This window comes from Aythya fuligula, chromosome 2, assembly GCF_009819795.1.
Source record: "Aythya fuligula isolate bAytFul2 chromosome 2, bAytFul2.pri, whole genome shotgun sequence".
Classification (NCBI taxonomy): Eukaryota; Metazoa; Chordata; class Aves; order Anseriformes; family Anatidae; genus Aythya; species Aythya fuligula.
Window position 1 is genome coordinate 2,840,524 of NC_045560.1, and position 18,272 is coordinate 2,858,795.

The following is an 18,272-nucleotide window of genomic DNA, read 5'->3' on the forward strand; positions in this document are numbered from 1 at the left end:
TGTACCACTGCCATGGTTTAGGCTAAATGGAATGATGACCTAGTAAAGAAAAGTTGAATCCTCCAAAGGTCCAATCCAGTCCAAAACGGCTGCTATACAATGCAAGACATCACTGCCTTCCAAGATGCACTGGAATTTCTCTTGTCCTCCTCAAAAGCACATGTCCAAATTCAGCTGACATAAAACAAAATAGTTCCAGTTCAGATTTCTGAAGCAGTTTCCACAGGGTGAATTCAATCAACAAGAGGTGGGAAGAGGACAGAAAAATGTCATGCACAAAATTGAAAATAAAACGAAAGTATCTAGTGGTTTGTTTGTTTTTAAATAAAATTTAAAACAGTGCTATAGGAACTGTATTTGAAGAAATTGTATGAAAAAAATAACACAACTGAAGGGGACAGGCACGTCTGGTTTTCTACTGTCTTCCCAGCCTCTTTCTTGGATATACTGCCATCCGCAACATGGTGGACCCGACATTTTTGGAACTGTATTTGGTGATCAAAGCATGTGGATACGGAGCTGTCGTTAAAAAGCTTACCCTCCAAGTGAGTCTCTTTGTGAGAGCCTTGTTTGCTGGATGTGCAGAAATTCCTCTAGAGGAATGATCAGGGCTGTTCCTGCTTACCCCACACCTCTCTCCAGTTTCAGAAGGGAAAAATGAACACTTCCTGTACCACTGCCTTCAAAGCAGAAATATTTTTCTTATCTGTTCAGCTCTCTAAGTTGTTGGGTAAGCTTCAGGAATAAAGTAATATAGGTTATTTATTCCAGACAATATATTAGCCCAGAAGTTCATGGAGGATTGGTGAAACGATCAAGATGTTCCGAGGATAAATGATCCGTCAAACTGTGTGGACAACTAAGCTGAAGGTCAACTGGTGTCTAACCCCAGTGTGACAGGCACTTATTTCCACATGGTTGGACCTCATTAAAATTCAGTCTACAGGAAAACAAAACAAAACAAAAAAACAAAACAGCAACACAGCTGGGTCACCTGTACCCTACAAAGTGCTTATGTCTCGACATAGCTTTCAGATCCCAGAAGGTCAATCAAACCCTGTTTGTCTCCATATGTAGTTCTCATAGATCACCATCGCCCATCACTGAGGGTTGCCATCAGGCAGAAGACGCGTCAGTCTTTGCAGGTGTAAACCTCTTCTCTCTGGGTGCACTGCTTGCATTCCACATAGCAGCACCAACGGACCTGGCACTGGCACGGGCGGGTGACCACCCGGCTCTGTGTGTTGTGCCCTCTCCCACAGCAGATGCTGTCACAGTTCTTGTCTTTGTAACATTTCCTTCCCGAAGTCCCAGGTGAGTATCTGCTCATCAGACAGAAGCTCGGGGAATCGTCAATGTAGACAAGATCCGTAGTCCTTGGGATTTGATCACTGTGACCAGGGATGGATTTCTTGGGTGGGGAAATGTCTCCTTCCCCTGTGGCCTCGTTGGTAGTGCTGCCCACTTTGAGCGACGTCTCATACTTCTGCTTCAGCTGCTTCCCTATTTCATGGAATGGAGAGAGCTGCCTCCAGCACGTTCGGACAGTGCAGGATCCAGATACACCATGGCACTTACAGGTTGTCTCCACTCCAGCTTTGATGACCTGTGGACACACACAGCCCCAGAAGAAAATCAGTTGTGGGGGAACAAAGCAAGGCATAGAAAAAAAAAAAAAAAAGCATTTGCTAGAAGAACACTCCTCAATCACAGATTTGATAACAACACAAAAACTGTCATTTGGAAAACAGAAAACACACAAACAAAAGTTAGTGTAGCTAATGAGGAGATGCTGCTGCAACCCACACAAACAGGTGGTGGCACGTGTTCCAGAACATGAGCATGAACAGCAGAAACCATCTTCCCAATACACAGGTTGCCACCTTAAACGCATGTAGCTCCAAATTAATAGCACAGGCTCAGTGGAAATGCAGTTAAAGCTGTACTGTTTCCAACAGTATCAGCTAGGCATAGCATCCCCCAGTTCACTTTGCATCTGAGGAAAAGCATTTATGTAGCTGAAAAACATATAAGCTGTCGAGAACAAGAGCTTGAATTGCCTCCGCCAAAACCAGCAGCTCCAGAAACACACAGTTTTCCACCTGTTATCCTATATATCCACCTATAGATCCTACTCTGCAGTGTGGCAGTACATCCTAAAGGAGCTGACAATTTTTTTCCTGCTAGCATTGAAGAAGCCTGCACATGTCTTAGAGTGCCATTGCTCACTGGCCAAACATGCACTTAACAATGTACATTTTCTTACAGAGTGAAAACCAAGGCTATCTCAGTCTCCTCTGTGCCTTCTCTTTCCCCAAAAATTTAAGATGTGAAGGAATGGAAAACAGACACCTGCGTGAAAGGTTCAGCAAGTCAAGGTAGCCAGACCCAGTACAATACCTCCTGACTACAAATATCAAGGGCAAGGTTTGATTGAGAACCACAAAGTGTAAATACAGAAGGAAGAGCAGAGCCAGTGGAAACATGGTGCTCACACAGGAGATGGAGAAGATGGAAATACAAGGTTACTTTAAACAGAAAAAGTAACATGGGAAGTAGATGCAGTACCAGGAAGGGAAGAGATGAAAACACAGTTATTCAACAGTTACTCATCTCAGAGAGAGACAAAGGTGGTATCAACGCCCTAGGTGCTGTAAGGGACCCCATGCCCATAAGCTGAATGATGCTAAAAAAGGACCTCATCTTTTTCAAGAGAAGTAGCAATAAAGATGCTCCTTGGCACAAAAGCATATCCATCTTCTTTTAAATGGCATCTGAATGTTCTCCCCCACCTTCTCCAGAGGAGTTTACTACTGGGACTCCTCCGTGGGCAACATGAGAGCAGACACGTTGTTTGGTCAGTGACAGATAACCTGCATTTTGCCCACAGATTATAAACAGATATTTATAGCTCTAGTTCTCCCTCCCCCTAAAATAGTTTACATTTTGACTTTAAATGGGTGAGGTATAACCACCCCTTAAAATAGCAAGGTAGAACAGAGTGTGTTTTATAGAGCTGCCTCCTGACAAGGTACTGCTGAGAAGTGTCCTTCCTTTGGGCATCTACGGTACCTAAAAAAGAAAAAAAATCTCCCCCTTCTGCCCATTATGGCATCTGCCTACATTATGGCCTCATGACAGCAGAGGACTGGCTCCAATCCATTTCCTGACCATCCGGTTCTTAATTATTTGGCTACATGAGTCCTGCTGAGCACCATGTACAAATGTGCAATAGGTCATGGACTCAGAATTGGTGTCTGGCCCAATCCTGATATTACAGAGACATTTTTAGAAAGGCACTATGCATAATACGGCCTTCAGCAAAGCCTGGCCAATGGTCACACTTCATTCCTGTGACAGCCAAGACCTTTTCAAATGCAATCCAATAATACACAGTAGCATTCAAACAAGTGACGGGTTACAGAGAGAGATGTGTTACTGCTTATAGTACTCAGCTGGGCCGGCTTGGTTAGGGGCTGTCACGCTTTGCGTGCCAAAGTGTCTAGCCAACTCTGCAAGAAATCCCACAATGTTAGACAAGAGCGTACAGAACACATTTCAACACTGAGGAAAAAAAAAAAAAAAAAAACAAAAAAAAACTCACCCATGCTCTCCCTCGTATAATGTCACATTTCACTGGTTGTCTAGAAGTGAGAACTGAGCTCATGTGAAACAAAGCTCCCATACCTGATTTCACGCCCAGACCATCAGCAAACTGGGCGAAATTGCTGAGATACTTGCAGAAGGGCTACACACTGCAGTCATTCATCCATTTGGGCTTTTCTCAACCCTTCCACCTCCCCCAACACCCATTTGCATCTGCTCCACCTGGAAAAGGAGACAACCACCATTGTACAGGATGGGAAAGCAAGCAACCAGCAGGAGTTGGCTCGGCTGGTACACACACTCCCGTGCATAGCTTTGGCTGGATTTAGAGCTGGTTGAACAAGGCACAGTCATGAAATGCAGAAAGGGAACTTCAGCAGGGGGTTGTTCTTGTCAGGAACCACCTCTCCAGAGCCCAGGGGGAGGGCTGACGCTGCAGGTGCAGTGTATCCAAAGCACCCACACGGGGCTGGTACATGCGGCACAATATGTGCTGGAAATCCACATCCTGATGGATTGGCAGCTAGCAGATGGCAGGAGACCTTCAAGTAGGAACAGACATGTAGGTTTAGGCACCTGAAGCACACTATCCAGCCAGGGCTGACCTCACCGAGGCAGACATTAAAAATGACTTTAAATGCCTACATTTGAAAAACACCTCTAAACTCCCATCTGACTGGCTGGAGCCAAGGCAGGCAGGGGATCCTGCAGCGTTGCAGACACCTGCACAGGCTCGGCTGAACAGCTCGCCAGTTTTCCCTGACTGTGCTGGCCACATCTCCACTCGCTAACAGGAGCTTAGGGACCCTGCTCACATGGAGACACCTAAATTTATAGAGGTGAACCTGTGAGCACAATCCTACCCTCTGGGCACAATTCAGGTGTCTAAAAATTAGCATCTAACATTACTTTAGGCACTGTAAAACTGAAACATTGCACTTTGCCACCAGTTGCCTCTCCAGAAGCATAAAGGTCTCTCATACATGCTGTGTCCTAACTGCCAGGACATCTCAAATTGTACAGGTGCCCCTAAGAAGACGAATCCTATTCTCTTTACCTGGACTTAGGTAGTGAAGAACAAATCCCCTAATTAATCCCAATCTGCTGTTGTGGTTTTGTTATTGTCGCTTTTCATTTTGTTTTTCCTGACCCACTTCTAGCTCCTTGTTGACCAGTGGCTGGAAGATCTTAGGACTTGTGCACTGGTGAACCAAAACACAAAAAGTTTCCATTGTTAAGAACAAACCAGTTCATAAAATCCAGCATGTGGATTTTCATATGGCCACTGTGCAAGTGCGGTGCATCCCTGCCACCCCATAAACCTCCTTGAAGGGCAGGGAAGGGCGCAAGAATGTTATGAGGCAGCGATGGTGAAAATCCTAGAAAAATTTCTTCCCCAGACAGCCTCCCCTGCCGCTGTCAGTCATGATGCAGCTACTCAAGGCGACGTGTGATGGAGCACTGCTGCCTATGGGCCCCCTCAACACCCACCAGCCAAGATGAATCTTGGCAAAGCCTCTGTTTCCTGTCTCATTCCTCAGCTTCCACAAAGACTTTCCTCCTCTTGTTGAATGGTCCTGTCAGAGACGCTTAAATCCATCTCATCCTTCCAGAATACTCAGGCTTATCCCAATGAAATGCCAGCACATTGCTTGGAGAAGCCTTTTCCTGGCCAAGCCCTGGGACAAATGGGAAGATGTCTACATCATGCTTTTAGACCTGGAGGGACTTCCAGGCCAGAATAACTTAGCTTTTGTTACAAAAAAAAAAAAAAAAAACTAGTATGCACGACGCAGAACAAGACTTTAACAGCAGCTATTTCAAGAGCAATAGGCAGCTAGCTCCTCTTTCTGTTTGAGGCACATCACGCAGCTCAGATCCTGGTCTGGCTCCATCCTACACAGACTTCTTGCATGCTCACACCATCACTTAATAACCATATTTCATCCACACCATGCTAAGTGGCAACGTGTATGCTTTTATCTTGCCACATGTACGTATTAACTTAAATCTGAAGTGCAAAATATTCCATGCTCCCTTGTGTCTTGAACACCGCAGCTACCACACATCAGTAGAGTGATAGTAACTCAGAGGAGCACCAACAGAGCAGTGCATTTGAATCCTCAGTGCACTACATGCTGTAGAAAACCATGAAAGAGAAGTTGAACAAAGACAAGCACTGGGTCAGGGGGAGCATCACACATTGAAAATACGTCCTCCCACTCCCCTCTGATTAACCACCTGCTCTGGTAGTCTCACTAATAGGACAGCAGTTTGGGAGGAAAATAAAGCTCTGTAAGCAAATTAGTTCGTTTGACTTAGGAACAAAGCCCCCCATTGATCTTGTCATGAGAATAGCAAATACTGACAAAAGCACAACGAGGAAAACAATTATGATACAGCAAGACTGAACCGTCTTTATTGGTGCTTGCTGCTCTGAGGAAATTAGATAGCACTGCAGGACCGCCTGCCCAAATGGCTTTATAAGAGCCATAGGGAAAAGGGATCACAGCAGAGCATTGCTATGCAACATGTAATCCTTCCTCACAACAATGGTTTGCTACGAAGCTCAGACTAAGTGCCCCCGTAATGATCAGTCTCAGACATGCTGCAACACACAATTTCTCAGTGTTTTAGCTGAAACGCTGAGGACAGATTCCCATTCATTCCCAGCTGGGTCACGGGGCTCCGGCGGTGGTTTTCAGACAACTCTCGTCTGGGCAGCAGCAGTCCGAAGCGGGGACGCAGCCGTGGGAATTCCTCGGTTTGAGCTCCGCTGTCATCATGGCTGGTCTGCGGCTCCAAGGCTTCAAACCATTCGCCATGGTTCAGGGGAGAGGAGGGAGCAGATGAACCTTAGTGCATCCAGGAAAAGCCTGCCCTTGCCTAGCCTGGCTTCAGACAGGGCTTTGAGATGCTTCCATCCTCGGCATATAGATCCTCCTTCAATTTAAATAGGCTTAGATATTGTCTCAGCTCAAATATTAATGTTTGGTTTGGACAACAGCCATTTCTTCACAGTGCCCAAACCACTCGAAGGCTTGTGCCTTAACACTGGCCACTGCCATTGGCTGAAGTATAAGAGCTTCACAGATTGCTAGAAATTTTCTTTTCCTTTCTGTTTTCTTCTCTTCCTTTCTCTTTATCTTGTTCTAAAAAGCTCTTCTTTTGAGCCTTTCTCAAACTTTTTTTCACTTTTCCCTTACCACAACCACTGCAACTATTTTAGCAAAATATGCTTTAAAATACAAACACTTAAGAAACATAGAATATCATAACCCTACTTTAAGTTGAGAACATTAAAGTAATTTTCTCCCCTTCTGTATTCCTAGTGCGCTTCACATGCTGAGAAAGTTCTGCAAAAACAACTAACTGCAATTACTTATGGGACAGAGCAAACACTTTCCTCCATCATGTTGACTTCCAGGCCTTAGAAAGACTTTGGCTGAGCCAATCTCAGCCTGAAGGAAGGAGGGGAAAATCCAGACAGCATGCCTGTGCATTCCTACCTGTCATAACCTGGAGCAATTAATACTAGTGCTGGCCCTGCAAACTGATCTGTATGTACAAAGTCAGGAGCTGGTCTCAGAGAGGCTATTTGCTAGGTTTGATTTGTACCTCAATTAAAGAGTGATGCTAGATTTCACACTGCAGATGAACCTCTGAAGAAACCACATAAAGGATGCGTTTTGTGTCCTTTTTTTAAACGCACCAAATGAATCAGTAAGTTCATATGGATTTGCCTTATCGAAATAAGCAATTATTAGACATTTTTTGGGGGGTCTTGAAGAAACAGAGATTCATACTAAAGGTGCCTGTTCAACAAACTCTGGAGGTTGGCTGGTGGCATGTTTTCTAGTGGGAACCACATGAGATGGGATTGGCAGTACTTGCAAACACCGACTCTGCAACAGGAGACCAGGGTGCAAGTCTCTGCTTTGCGGCGCTGGTGTGTGACCTTTAGCAAGTCACTTAATCTTTCTGGGTCTCAATTTCACCTCTGTAAAATGGAGATACAGCAACGAAGAGGGTGGCGTGCTCTGAAAACACGTTACGTGATACCTCGTGAAGTTTCTCAGACAGATGATAGCTGGGCAAACATCTACCTGATATGGAGAGGCCATCTCCAGAGCAGGCAGCAGGCTCAGCCCTTGAGATCCCTGCCAGGACCGCCTAAGGGGAAAAGCCAATCCTTGCATGGACTTCCAAAACAAGCAAGCCAGCAGCAGAAAAAGTCCACGCACCTCCCACAGACCTTCAGAGCATCCCAAACAGTCTCAGGGATGCAGGCGTACCGTGTCTTGGGGTAGGTCTAGACTTGAACCCTGCAGCAACAAGGTAACAAGGATCCTTCAGAAGTGTGCAGATAGCCTGCACAGACCAAAATACATGGGATGATATTGTGTGAAAATAATTAAAGAATGGTTCCCTCGTGAAAAGAACCCATTTCAAAGGGGAATACTGCCTGATGAGAATTTTTTAGAGGAGAATTTTCTTGTTCTCCTTTACTGTCTTCCCAGATTTTTGCACTGTTGGATCTCAGGCAGCCTGTGGTTAAACCCCTGACTTCAGGGTCCTGAAGGCAAAGGCTTGCTTGTGTCCCTCCTTCTGGAAGTATAAAGGAAAAAGGGAATGAGAACATGACTTTTTTTTTTCTTTTTTTTCCTTGGGTAATAGCAGCCCCCTTTAATAGTGCCCCTTGGATCTGCAAGACATGCTTGACCAGACATACCTCTGGAAGAGGTCAGCACTCCTGGGATTAAGAAACTTAGCAACGCTCCAGAGAGAGAGTTGGAAAGTCATGTTTAATGATACTTTACTGAGAAACCGGGCAAATTTAATTAAAACATCACTTACTCAAGCCCAGTGGAACTAATTGAGTGCTCTAATATTCCGACTTTTCATTAATGGGTTACAAAAGAGGGCTGCACTTGTGTGTACAAGGGGGGGAAAAGGGGGAGGATATAAAGAAGAAGAGAGCCTTAGCAAGGCTGCGTGTACTTCATTTAATATAACCAAGAAACTTCACTGCTGGTAACAGAGCTTTAATACAGTTGACTTCTCTCACCACCGCCACCCCCCATCCCCTTGACACGTAGGCAGCTCCCCCCATCACACACCCTCTCCACCCAAGACCTCTCTGAAAGAATAGCTGAATGAGCGAGAGTAGATTTGGCAAAGGAAGGGAAATTGCTTTTTTAATAAGTGGTCTATTCAGAGCTCCTGCTTCTCAATAAAGAGAAGGCTGGAGAAGTCCTGGTCTAATTACCTCATCCTCACGCTAGACAAGCTCACCCTTTCATTAGCGATTGAGGTCATATCATATAACTTTGTGAGCCATCACGGGCACAACATGCTCAGTGATTATTTCATTGGTGGCGGCAAAATTATAGTCGGCCCATCAAGGTTGTAAAAAGCAGAAGCAAAATAATAATTAAACGAGAACTTCTACCAAGAGACACTAAAACTAGGTGGGATAGGATAATGTCACTCTCCCAGAAATATGTGGATTGTTTGCTAGCATGACACCATGGAGAAACTGCCGTGCCGACCAGGAGGGAATAGTGTTTGTTGCCAATTCAGTCAATTAAGCACAGGTCCTATTTTTGCTGGGTCTCAAGGTACTATTTATACATTTAGCCATGGTTGGGAGTAATTAGACGGGAAGGATTATATGTTGCTAAGAATCAGTGAGAGACCACCAAGCTTGTGCTATATCTTTGATAGATATTCCTCCACTCCCCAGTGAACACACACACCTCCACACATAGGCTGTACCTACACCAACGTGGGCAGGCACTGCAGCAAGCTCCTGCAGCAAAGCGAAGTACTGGAAAAGAAAGTCTCCTTGTCCATTCCCAGCACAGTCCAAAACAGTCTGTAGTACAGCTAGGGTTTCGGTTCATGCCTGTATGGCTTCACTAATAGACATAAAATCTGTGGTTTGGTTAGAGGAAAAACAACGGGTGCTGAGCAGGAATTCGGGAGAACTGGCCTCAGTCTCCTGCTCCATCCTCAGAAAGCTGCATAACCTCGGGAAAGGCACTCAGTTTGCATCTCAGGTCCTGCTCAAAAATCACCAAAATCATCCTTATGTAGCTCATGGGGATATTTCATGCATTAGGGTCTGTAAGAGCAACTTAGTTATTTAAGAAACCATTTCAAAATTGCTCTGTTCCAAAACGTCACAAATCAAGGCTATCTGAACTCATTCTATATGACTTTTCATTCACATCAAATATGTGATCCAAAATAAATTTATCCAAATAAACAAACTAGGTTAATTCAAAGCAGTTTTAGATCTTCACGGCCACCAGGTTAGCATCTCCTGTTATGCAATGGTTGGAAAGTCTATAAGACATCAGTTAGTTGATGGGAAGCTAGCCAGAGGAGAAAAAAAAAAAGTAAAGGATGCACATCGAGTTCCATAGAATCATTTCATATTTCACCCACTGCCTTTGTCAAGGAAGATATTTGTAACTCAGTGAGGGAGCCTGGTACTATATGCTGGACTACTCTCATCCCCCACCAATGCTGCACTAGCAGCATAGGTGAAGATCAGGGCTGGCAGGAAGCAAGCAGATTAAACCTGATACTAGTACTCTAGACCCAAGCATAAGCAGTGCCCGAGACAATCCAACCACCCCACCAAGAAGGCTCAGGCTTCAAATCAGTTTCAACGTTTTGAAGCCTGAAGCAAGTGTTGCAGGTTTTGACCTTGCAGTTACAAAGCCAACCTGGATCCTCATCTCTGACTCAAAAATCTCTAATCGTCATCTTAATGACACAATATTGTGCCAATGGATTAGATCCACGCATCCTGACTACATAGATATATGTTCCCCTTATTATTAACCACCATCCTCATAAAAGCTTCCTCTTAACATGCAGCTCTCTTGCTCGCTGCCTAGCTTTGTGGTGCTGCTGTGAATCTGGTGGGCTGCCTGGCTTGCCTTTCAACAACAGTAAGGTACAATTATTCTAGGAGCATAAACAGAGAAATCATTTCAACCGCTGCCGCAAACAGCCAAGGCAAAGCTGTCAGACAGCAATACCAACTCGACAGGCACGGCGTGGGTGGACAAAAATAGGAACACCGGCTCACTGACCTGCAGCAAAGGTCTCTGACTTGGATTGCCATGAGGGCTCTCGGTGTCTGGACAACCGTCACAACTGTTACTCAGCTGTTTAGCTGCAGATATTACACTAGCACTCAGAAACCACTGCCAATGACCAGGGCCTGATTGTGCCAAGTAAAGTGGAGGCAGAGGATGCAAGAGAGTCCATGAGATCTCCCATTGCCCCAGGACCTAACTCACAGTAGGATCAGGACAAGAAAGCGCAGACAGAATGGAGAGATTCACTCCCTCCAATTTATCCTTGAAGTTCATTTAGCTCAAAACCACACAGACAGTGGAGAGCAGAGCTGACAAATAAGGCCACCTAACCAAAATCCAAGACTGGGTCTCAGCCATATGGGACTGGCTCTCAGCCATATGGGCATCCTGCCTGCAGCTACTGGGATGGAAAGCAATGGGAATTAGGTCAAATCTCTTGGGCAAGTGTTTTAGCCCCATCAGTGCTGGAGGGGAGATGTATATGGATTTACAAGAACATGTCAATGACACCTAAAGCCACAGCCATCTGGGTTCTGAGAAGACTGCATTATGTAACTCTGGAAAAGGAGTACAGCAGGGACATCTCACAGCTCTCTACAGCATGAAAAAACAGCCTTCATGGACCACCTTTCCCATTTTCTGTTCCATTTGCTACACAGCCAGCTCCAAAGAACTATAGGACAGGCCCTCGGGAACGATCAACCACAAGGATTAAAACAGATTTCATCACTCTGCAGAGCCTGTTTCACACGCCAGAGAGCTGCAACAGGAGTTCAGAGGCACTGAGCCTTTTAATCCAGAGGCAGAAAAGCTGTCAGCCAAAGCCAGACACCAGCTAAATCTAGGATATTTCTAATCCTGATCTCAGTGCTGTCGAGGAGCATCTGGTGGTGGGGAGAGGGGGAAACTTTCTTCTGGCCAGCACTCACTGGTGGCTTTCTCTGATGCCCCAGCTCTGTTGCGAGGAATGACATTTTATGCATACGCACAGGAACAACTGAGCTGGGGTGGTGATTCCTAGAATGCACAACTGGCTCAGCAGCATTTGCCTGGGAAACTGGAGACCCAGGTCCCCATCCCTGCCCCAACCCTCCATCCAATCACAAGGACAATAACAAGGCTCAAAGGCTATTTATAGCCTTACAGTATGTCCCCCTTCGAGGTTGGCGCAATGAAACACTGATCCTAGGCACCTGTGCTGGCCAATCTGGGGGATTTTAGTGATCGAGCAGCTCTAGGGTAGGTACATCCCAGCAGTTGATGGGAGAAGGTGGAAAGCCCTTTCCTTTCCCATCTCTTGCTGGGATGAGCCAGCAGGTGCAATTTGTTCTTTACACACTCCTGGTGGAGGTCCCAGGTGGGAGAGTAAAGCCTCATAGGGAGGAGCATGGAGTAAGGTGCTAGAAGCCCTCCAAGTCCTCCAGGAGGAGAGTGGGAGAAGAAAAAATGAAAAAATAAAAATAAAAAAAATAATGAGGGTCTGCATACCCACACACTCTTAGCTGTGAACACAACAACTCTGGTAAGGGTGGAAGGTTTTTTAGGGACTTTTAGGATTAAGTGCAGTCAAAGAGGAATAGGTCTGTCCTCATTCCCCTCCAAATATTTGGCCAGCCAGTTTTAAAGTAACTTGGCTACAGAGATGCTACGCTGCCCACACTCTGCAGAGTTGCTTCAAGAAGAGCATCCTTCAACCTCAACCTGTGATGCTCCAGAGCAAATCCTTTCCTCCTTGTTGTAACTCATGTAAGACTGGATACCCTGTCTTGCTGTCCCTTTGCAGTGTAAGACCCTCTCCTCCTTGGGAAAAGCCAGGGACCTTTCACACAGCTCGTGTTTTCTGGAGAGTCCTTTTTCTTTCCCTGTGGTTTCTCTCCAGTGGCTTTGTACAATTCTTAGAGTACGGTGACCATAACATGGTCCCTAATAAGAATTCACCCCTCCAGGAAAAAAAAAAAAAAAAAAAAAAAAAAAAAGGATGACTCCACACATTTTGCATCCCATTTCCAAGCAGAACAGCACCTTATTTCCCTCACAACCTTATTTATTTCCCTCACAAACCCCATCACCACCAAGAAACCCTCAGCTCCCCTCTTTACAGGCCTTGCACCCACCCGCCGCTCACCTTCATGCCCACGAGGTTGTTGTGGAAGTCCACCCTGGCTCGCAGGTCCTTGTTGGGCTTCCTCCCCAGGAACTCCTTGACAAACTTGTTGCTGTATTTCAGGTTGTCACCGCAGCCACCCCACTGCCAGGCTTCGCGGTTCTCCAGGTCGGGGGCCTCGTCGCAGGTGCAGCGCTCCATCCGTCCTGCACTGCACGCCTTGGCCATGGCGTGCGTCAGCCCCGCCGAGGAAATGGCGTACAGGAAGGCCGTCTCCTTAAAGCCTGAGGGAGAGAGGAAGCAGCTTGTATTGCAGGTGGAGCAGTCTTAAAACAAATAAAGACTGAGGTAAAGAAAACATAATGGGAAGGTTTGAGCAACAAAGTGCGCCAAGCTCTACTGACACCAATGGTGCAGGAGAGGATGTGGTAGAGAACACGGGATGATGGATCGAGGTGGCATAAACCAGGATTGAAACAAAACCAAATTGAATAAACAGCTTTGTGGCTGCCATTCTGCAGTCTCTGCCTGAGAATAGAAAAAGGTGAGCAAGATCTGGGCAGGCTGTGAAGGTACCAGCATCACGGTACAACATTGCTCCTGCCAAGGGGCCACCAAATAATAAGAGCCCAGCACCAATTTCCAGTCAGGTGATTGAGGTAGAAACCATGAGGGCTACCTTCTCCCACACCAAAAAATAAAAATCACCAGGACCTAATATAGTCCAACAAAATTGTCAACAAATGCACCTGAGGGCTGGAAGCCCTTCATAGCCAGCCTGTCACCCAAGACAGTACCTCAAATACCTGAAGAGGTTGTTTACAGCTCAAACCTTCCGTGCACAACCCTTTTTTCTGTTGTTACTGTTAAACTCCTCTATGCGCATCTGCAGTGTTGCAACAGCATCCGCCTCCCCAGGTAAACTGAGGCCCAGAGAGATTCATGATTTCAATACAAATGATAAAAGACAAAAATAAAAAGCAAACATGCCAGTATTTATAGCTCCCCATTCTCTGGCTATGGAAGCAGTAAACGACTGCATATTTGAGATGCAATTCCAGAACAGCTTTGGATGCGACTCAAGAAATCCCCCACTCAAAAATAACACAAGTGGATGGTGACAGTAGTGGATATATCTGTAAACTGGTGTGTCAACCAAGGACAGGCAGAGACACTGCCAGGTCATTTTTGGAACTGGTCCTTGGGAGGTTCACGGTAGTCCAAGCGAGCTCATGGGGCGCTAGCCCGGCCCATCCCCAGAGCCTGCCTTCGCATAGCACTGCCAGGTGCACAGTGCAGAAATTCAGCAGAAAAAAAGGTGAAAATCCAGTCCAGGAGACAGAGGCTTGGTCCTCCCACTGGGCCTGTCTCAAACCAAATTGTTGGGAGTTGTCCAACCATTCCTGCTCACCTGAAGAAGAGCAGATTTATTTAATTCATAACAACAAAAACTCATGGATACGTTGACCACTAAACACCTTCTTAGCAGTTCTCATCTTTTGTAGGCTGATTCAACTTTTTTTCTACACCACACTGTAAGGGATGCTAAAGAGATTCTCCTGAGCCTCCATGCTCCCAAGTTGTAGAACTGGCCTCTTGCCACCACAACTACTTGTGCTATGACATGGAGAGGTACCAGCATGCTAACAAAGTCCACGATGGAGCAGGGCATGCACACTCTCCCCTGAGAGCTTGAGACACTGCAATTAGCAGCAGCCAGCTGGGACTTGGCACAGTTTAGCGGCCACCACAAATTTACAATCTGTGGGAAGGTCTCTTGGTTTGAGGCACTGAAAATGTGAAATCACCGAGGGACGTCGGTGCCCTGCCACCACCCTGCATACCAGGTTTGACACAAAGCCAGGAGGAATGTCTCATTCACCAGGCTTTCCCCTGTCAATCCCTGCATCAGCTTCAGCTCTCCTCCTCCCGTTCTCCATCACCAAAAGCCCCACAGATTCCCGGTGCCCATCAGCACAGGTATCATCTCACCCACAGGCAGCTTCCAAGCTAGTCCATGTGACATTTGGCTCTGGCCAGATTTAAAGCCATCTCTGCCATGCACTATTTGATTGCACCGAGATATTTTGTAACAAGATAATGAGCTTTAAATCAATGCAGGCATTCTAACCCCCAGTGCATCGACAGCCTGCCATCCGTGGCTATCCCATTTCAGCCATTTCCAAAATTGTTTGCGAGTATCCGAAGAGGATAACAAGTCCCTTAAACAATCCCCTGTTATTTTAAGAAACAGACCACATCAGCCCAAACTGCAAACCAGCAGCCAGGCTGTTCAGGTGACCAAGTGGAACAATAGAGGGGGAAACTTTAAGTGATTTTTCCCCCTCCCTTTATTTTCCTCTCTTTAAAAAGTTGCAATAGTCCTGTCCTGGAGGAGAGAAAACAAGCCCACACTGATCTATTTGAATAGTTGTGCCTTAGTGGGCTGCACACACACCCCTTTGCCCTGGGGTATCACTCGTTGCAATGCTGAACCAGGAACCAGCAGCTCCTGGAGAGGAGGAGAAAGATTTACAGGACAGCGTGCTATGCCGCGGGAACAACGGCTGAAGGATTTACAGCATCAGTGGAGGGCTGAGATGTTGCAGGGGCATAAAACACGGAAGAATGAGACAGCAGACAGAGCCCTGCAACCCTCAGCACTGCCATTCATTACACAGGGTCCTGACAAGGCGGGGGGGGGATGGTTCTTGCTGGTGTTTTCCAGCAGAAAACCTTCAGGCTGCTTTGAAATACCCTCTCCCCTTGCTGAGGGCTGTCCACGGGGGCAGGCACGTCTGAAGGAACAAGCTGTGGCCTCCAGGTGTCAGCATGAGAAAGTGCTTGGGTTTCCCTAGGCGCCACTAATCCAGGGACTCCTCTGGCATGCAGAGATATTTTTAAATGTCTTGCAGCTCTGGCTGGACCTCTTGGGTTTCATAAGGACTTTCCTTGTTTCCACCGCCGTCAGTGACAGTGCATGAGTTAAGCCCCAGCGCTTCTGAATTTATTCCCATTTATTAGCAAGAGAGGGGGCACTGCAGACCTCCACCCTTATCTTAGAGCACGTCACACTCTGGATTTCTAGGTCCAGCTCCATCACTGAGCCTGGGACTTTCTGGGAGTCACTGAAGCCCCTGAATCACAGGAAAGCCACCTGTGACATGGGCCTGCTGCATCATTAGCTTCAGGATAGAAATGAGAACTGGATTTAATTGGGAGGCTGCAGGAAAACTGGACTATATGAGGTGGTGCCAAGGAAGGACATGGAAAATACCACCTGTTGCCCCTCAGCTTCTGGTCACCTCCACCTGTGCAGCTGGGACGGGCTGTGGGAACTGCCCCCGTGCATGTCCAGGGAGCTTTTCCCCAGGCAAAGCAGCAGAGCACAGAAGCATTCAGAGTTTTTGCTGTGTATAATGATTGGGTTTCCCCTAATTACACCAGTAAACCAGCACAGAACAGTCCATTTTCTCTTCATTCCCTTACCAAGCTTTTTTCTCAATTTCTTTCTTGAAAGATTAACAATGTGCCAGAGGTGGGAAACAGACAGGGGTTGCTCTGCCACGGCAAACACACAAATTGCAGCCACACGGTTCACACTTTGTCTCTTATGTGCTTTCATAGAAGAGCTGAGCCTGACTTTATCCCGGTCTTTACCTTCTACAAACTTTTGTTGGACCTCTGGGGAGGTGACCACCCACCAGTGGCACAGGATGTACCAACAGACACCACAGTGGGAAATACTTGGTGCAGGAGGTGCCAGCAAGACCAACAAGCCCCCTGTCCCACTCACCTCTCTTTAGCAAGCTGGCCCGGTATCGGCCTTCGAGGGTGCAGTTCCAGCGCTCAAAGCGGAACTGGTACTGGCACTCGAGCGCGCTCATGCTGATGGCCTCCATCAGGGTCTCAGCCACGCCGGGGTCCCGCCGGCACATCCTGCGCTGCTTCTTCTCCAGCTTCAGGCGGTCACAGACTTTGTAGTGGGCTTTGACGGCGGCTTCCTCCATTTCTGAGGTCAGAGGGAGGATGGTCAGGGGTTCGTTCCCCGTCAGCCTGCGGAGGAACAGAGGGGCACGGTGGTGAGGAGACAAATACAGCGTGCAGCAGAAATGAGAACAGACTCTGCCCATCTGAGCACCCATCTGGCTTCACCAGCACCAGAGTGAGAAGTGTTTTTTGCAGCGAGGTTCTCCGCAGTGTGTGCACAGGGCGGGAGCAGGAGAAGGGTAAGAAGCAATATTTGGATTAATTTTCTCCACCAGCTCTCACAGAGCTTGCTTGGATGTAAGAGCTTGGCAATTGCCACCTCCCTGCCAAACTCAAAACTGCCACAGGACAGTTCATTTAAAACTGAAATAGGGAAAAAATGACAGAAGGTACATAAGCACAGAAACTCAGGAAACCAGCAAGACAAGAACACTGCAGCCACTCTCCTGTGCCCTCCACAAATCATTTTAGGGCATCAGGCAGAGCCAGAACTGGCTTGGGAACGGGGAGAGGGTGACTTGTCCCACCAGACCCCAAGGGACACGCCAAGAAAGCACGCACAGCCACTCTGCCCTCAGCAGAAGAGATCTGAACGTAAAACCCAGCAAGCCACAGCCTGAGGCTCGCGAGCTGGATATGCTTTCAGAGGCAATGCTGCCAAAAGCTTTTTAATGAGGAATGACTAAAAAACGACCTGAAGAAATACGTGTCCCGCTGCCTTCTCCCCTCCCCTGCCTCCTCCGAGCACAAGGTCCTTGACTCCAATGTGCAACAAAAGCAGCCAGCGGACTGTTCCCGGTGTCAAGTGACGAGCTGCTGGAAAAGGACCAGGCTGGCATCGGCCCCGGGGAGCAGAGAGGCTGCAGGAACATCTGCTGGGCTCATGAGCGGTTTGTTGGCCGGGCTGCCCGCACCCCACTCTCCTGGCTCTGCCCTCTTCCGGCCAGGTGCCAGTCCACGCAGTCAATGGGAATCACTATGTAGGGTTTCGAAGGTCCCAAAGACACGTTTCCCCAGCCAAAAAGGAAGAATTGCTGAAAGCCGGAATTGAGAATGCTCTGGAACATCGCAGCCCTGCACAGGCAGACATGCGCCAGGATTACACAGCCTCCACCACTGCAGGGTCACCAAGATACTGGGGCAGTGGGCACAGGAGTGGAGCACAAGCTCACCCACTTCACTGAACACAGAGCAAGCCTGGAAACCCTTAAAAAAAAACATAAAAAAAAAAAAAAATCCCAGGAACAGCACTTTGTTGTCCTTTTTTTTAAATGAGGATTTCGCTGCAATCAATGGGACGCATCCTGCCAGGAGCGTGGTCCTTCTGGGCATGCAGCTAGGGTGCTTGAATTCCCAAACCCCCATGTACAACACATACACAATCCTGACATGAGCCATGGCCAAGCAACATCCAGGACAGACTACAATTGTTACTAATCGTTTAATGAGGTGAT

The 18,272-nt window shown here is 47.1% G+C and overlaps 1 protein-coding gene across 1 annotated transcript in view; it reads right to left on the minus strand.

Moving 5' to 3' along the window:
* Positions 1–1,084: 1,084 nt before the first annotated feature.
* Positions 1,085–18,272, minus strand: part of WNT9A (Wnt family member 9A) — a 49,283-nt gene continuing 32,095 nt past the window's right edge. The window contains exons 2-4 of the mRNA XM_032182890.1: positions 16,625–16,884; positions 12,850–13,112; positions 1,085–1,606 (exon numbers count right to left, since the gene is read on the minus strand). Coding sequence (XP_032038781.1) covers positions 1,133–1,606; positions 12,850–13,112; positions 16,625–16,884 — 997 coding nt within the window. The 3' untranslated portion in view covers positions 1,085–1,132. The remainder of the gene's footprint in view (positions 1,607–12,849; positions 13,113–16,624; positions 16,885–18,272) is intronic.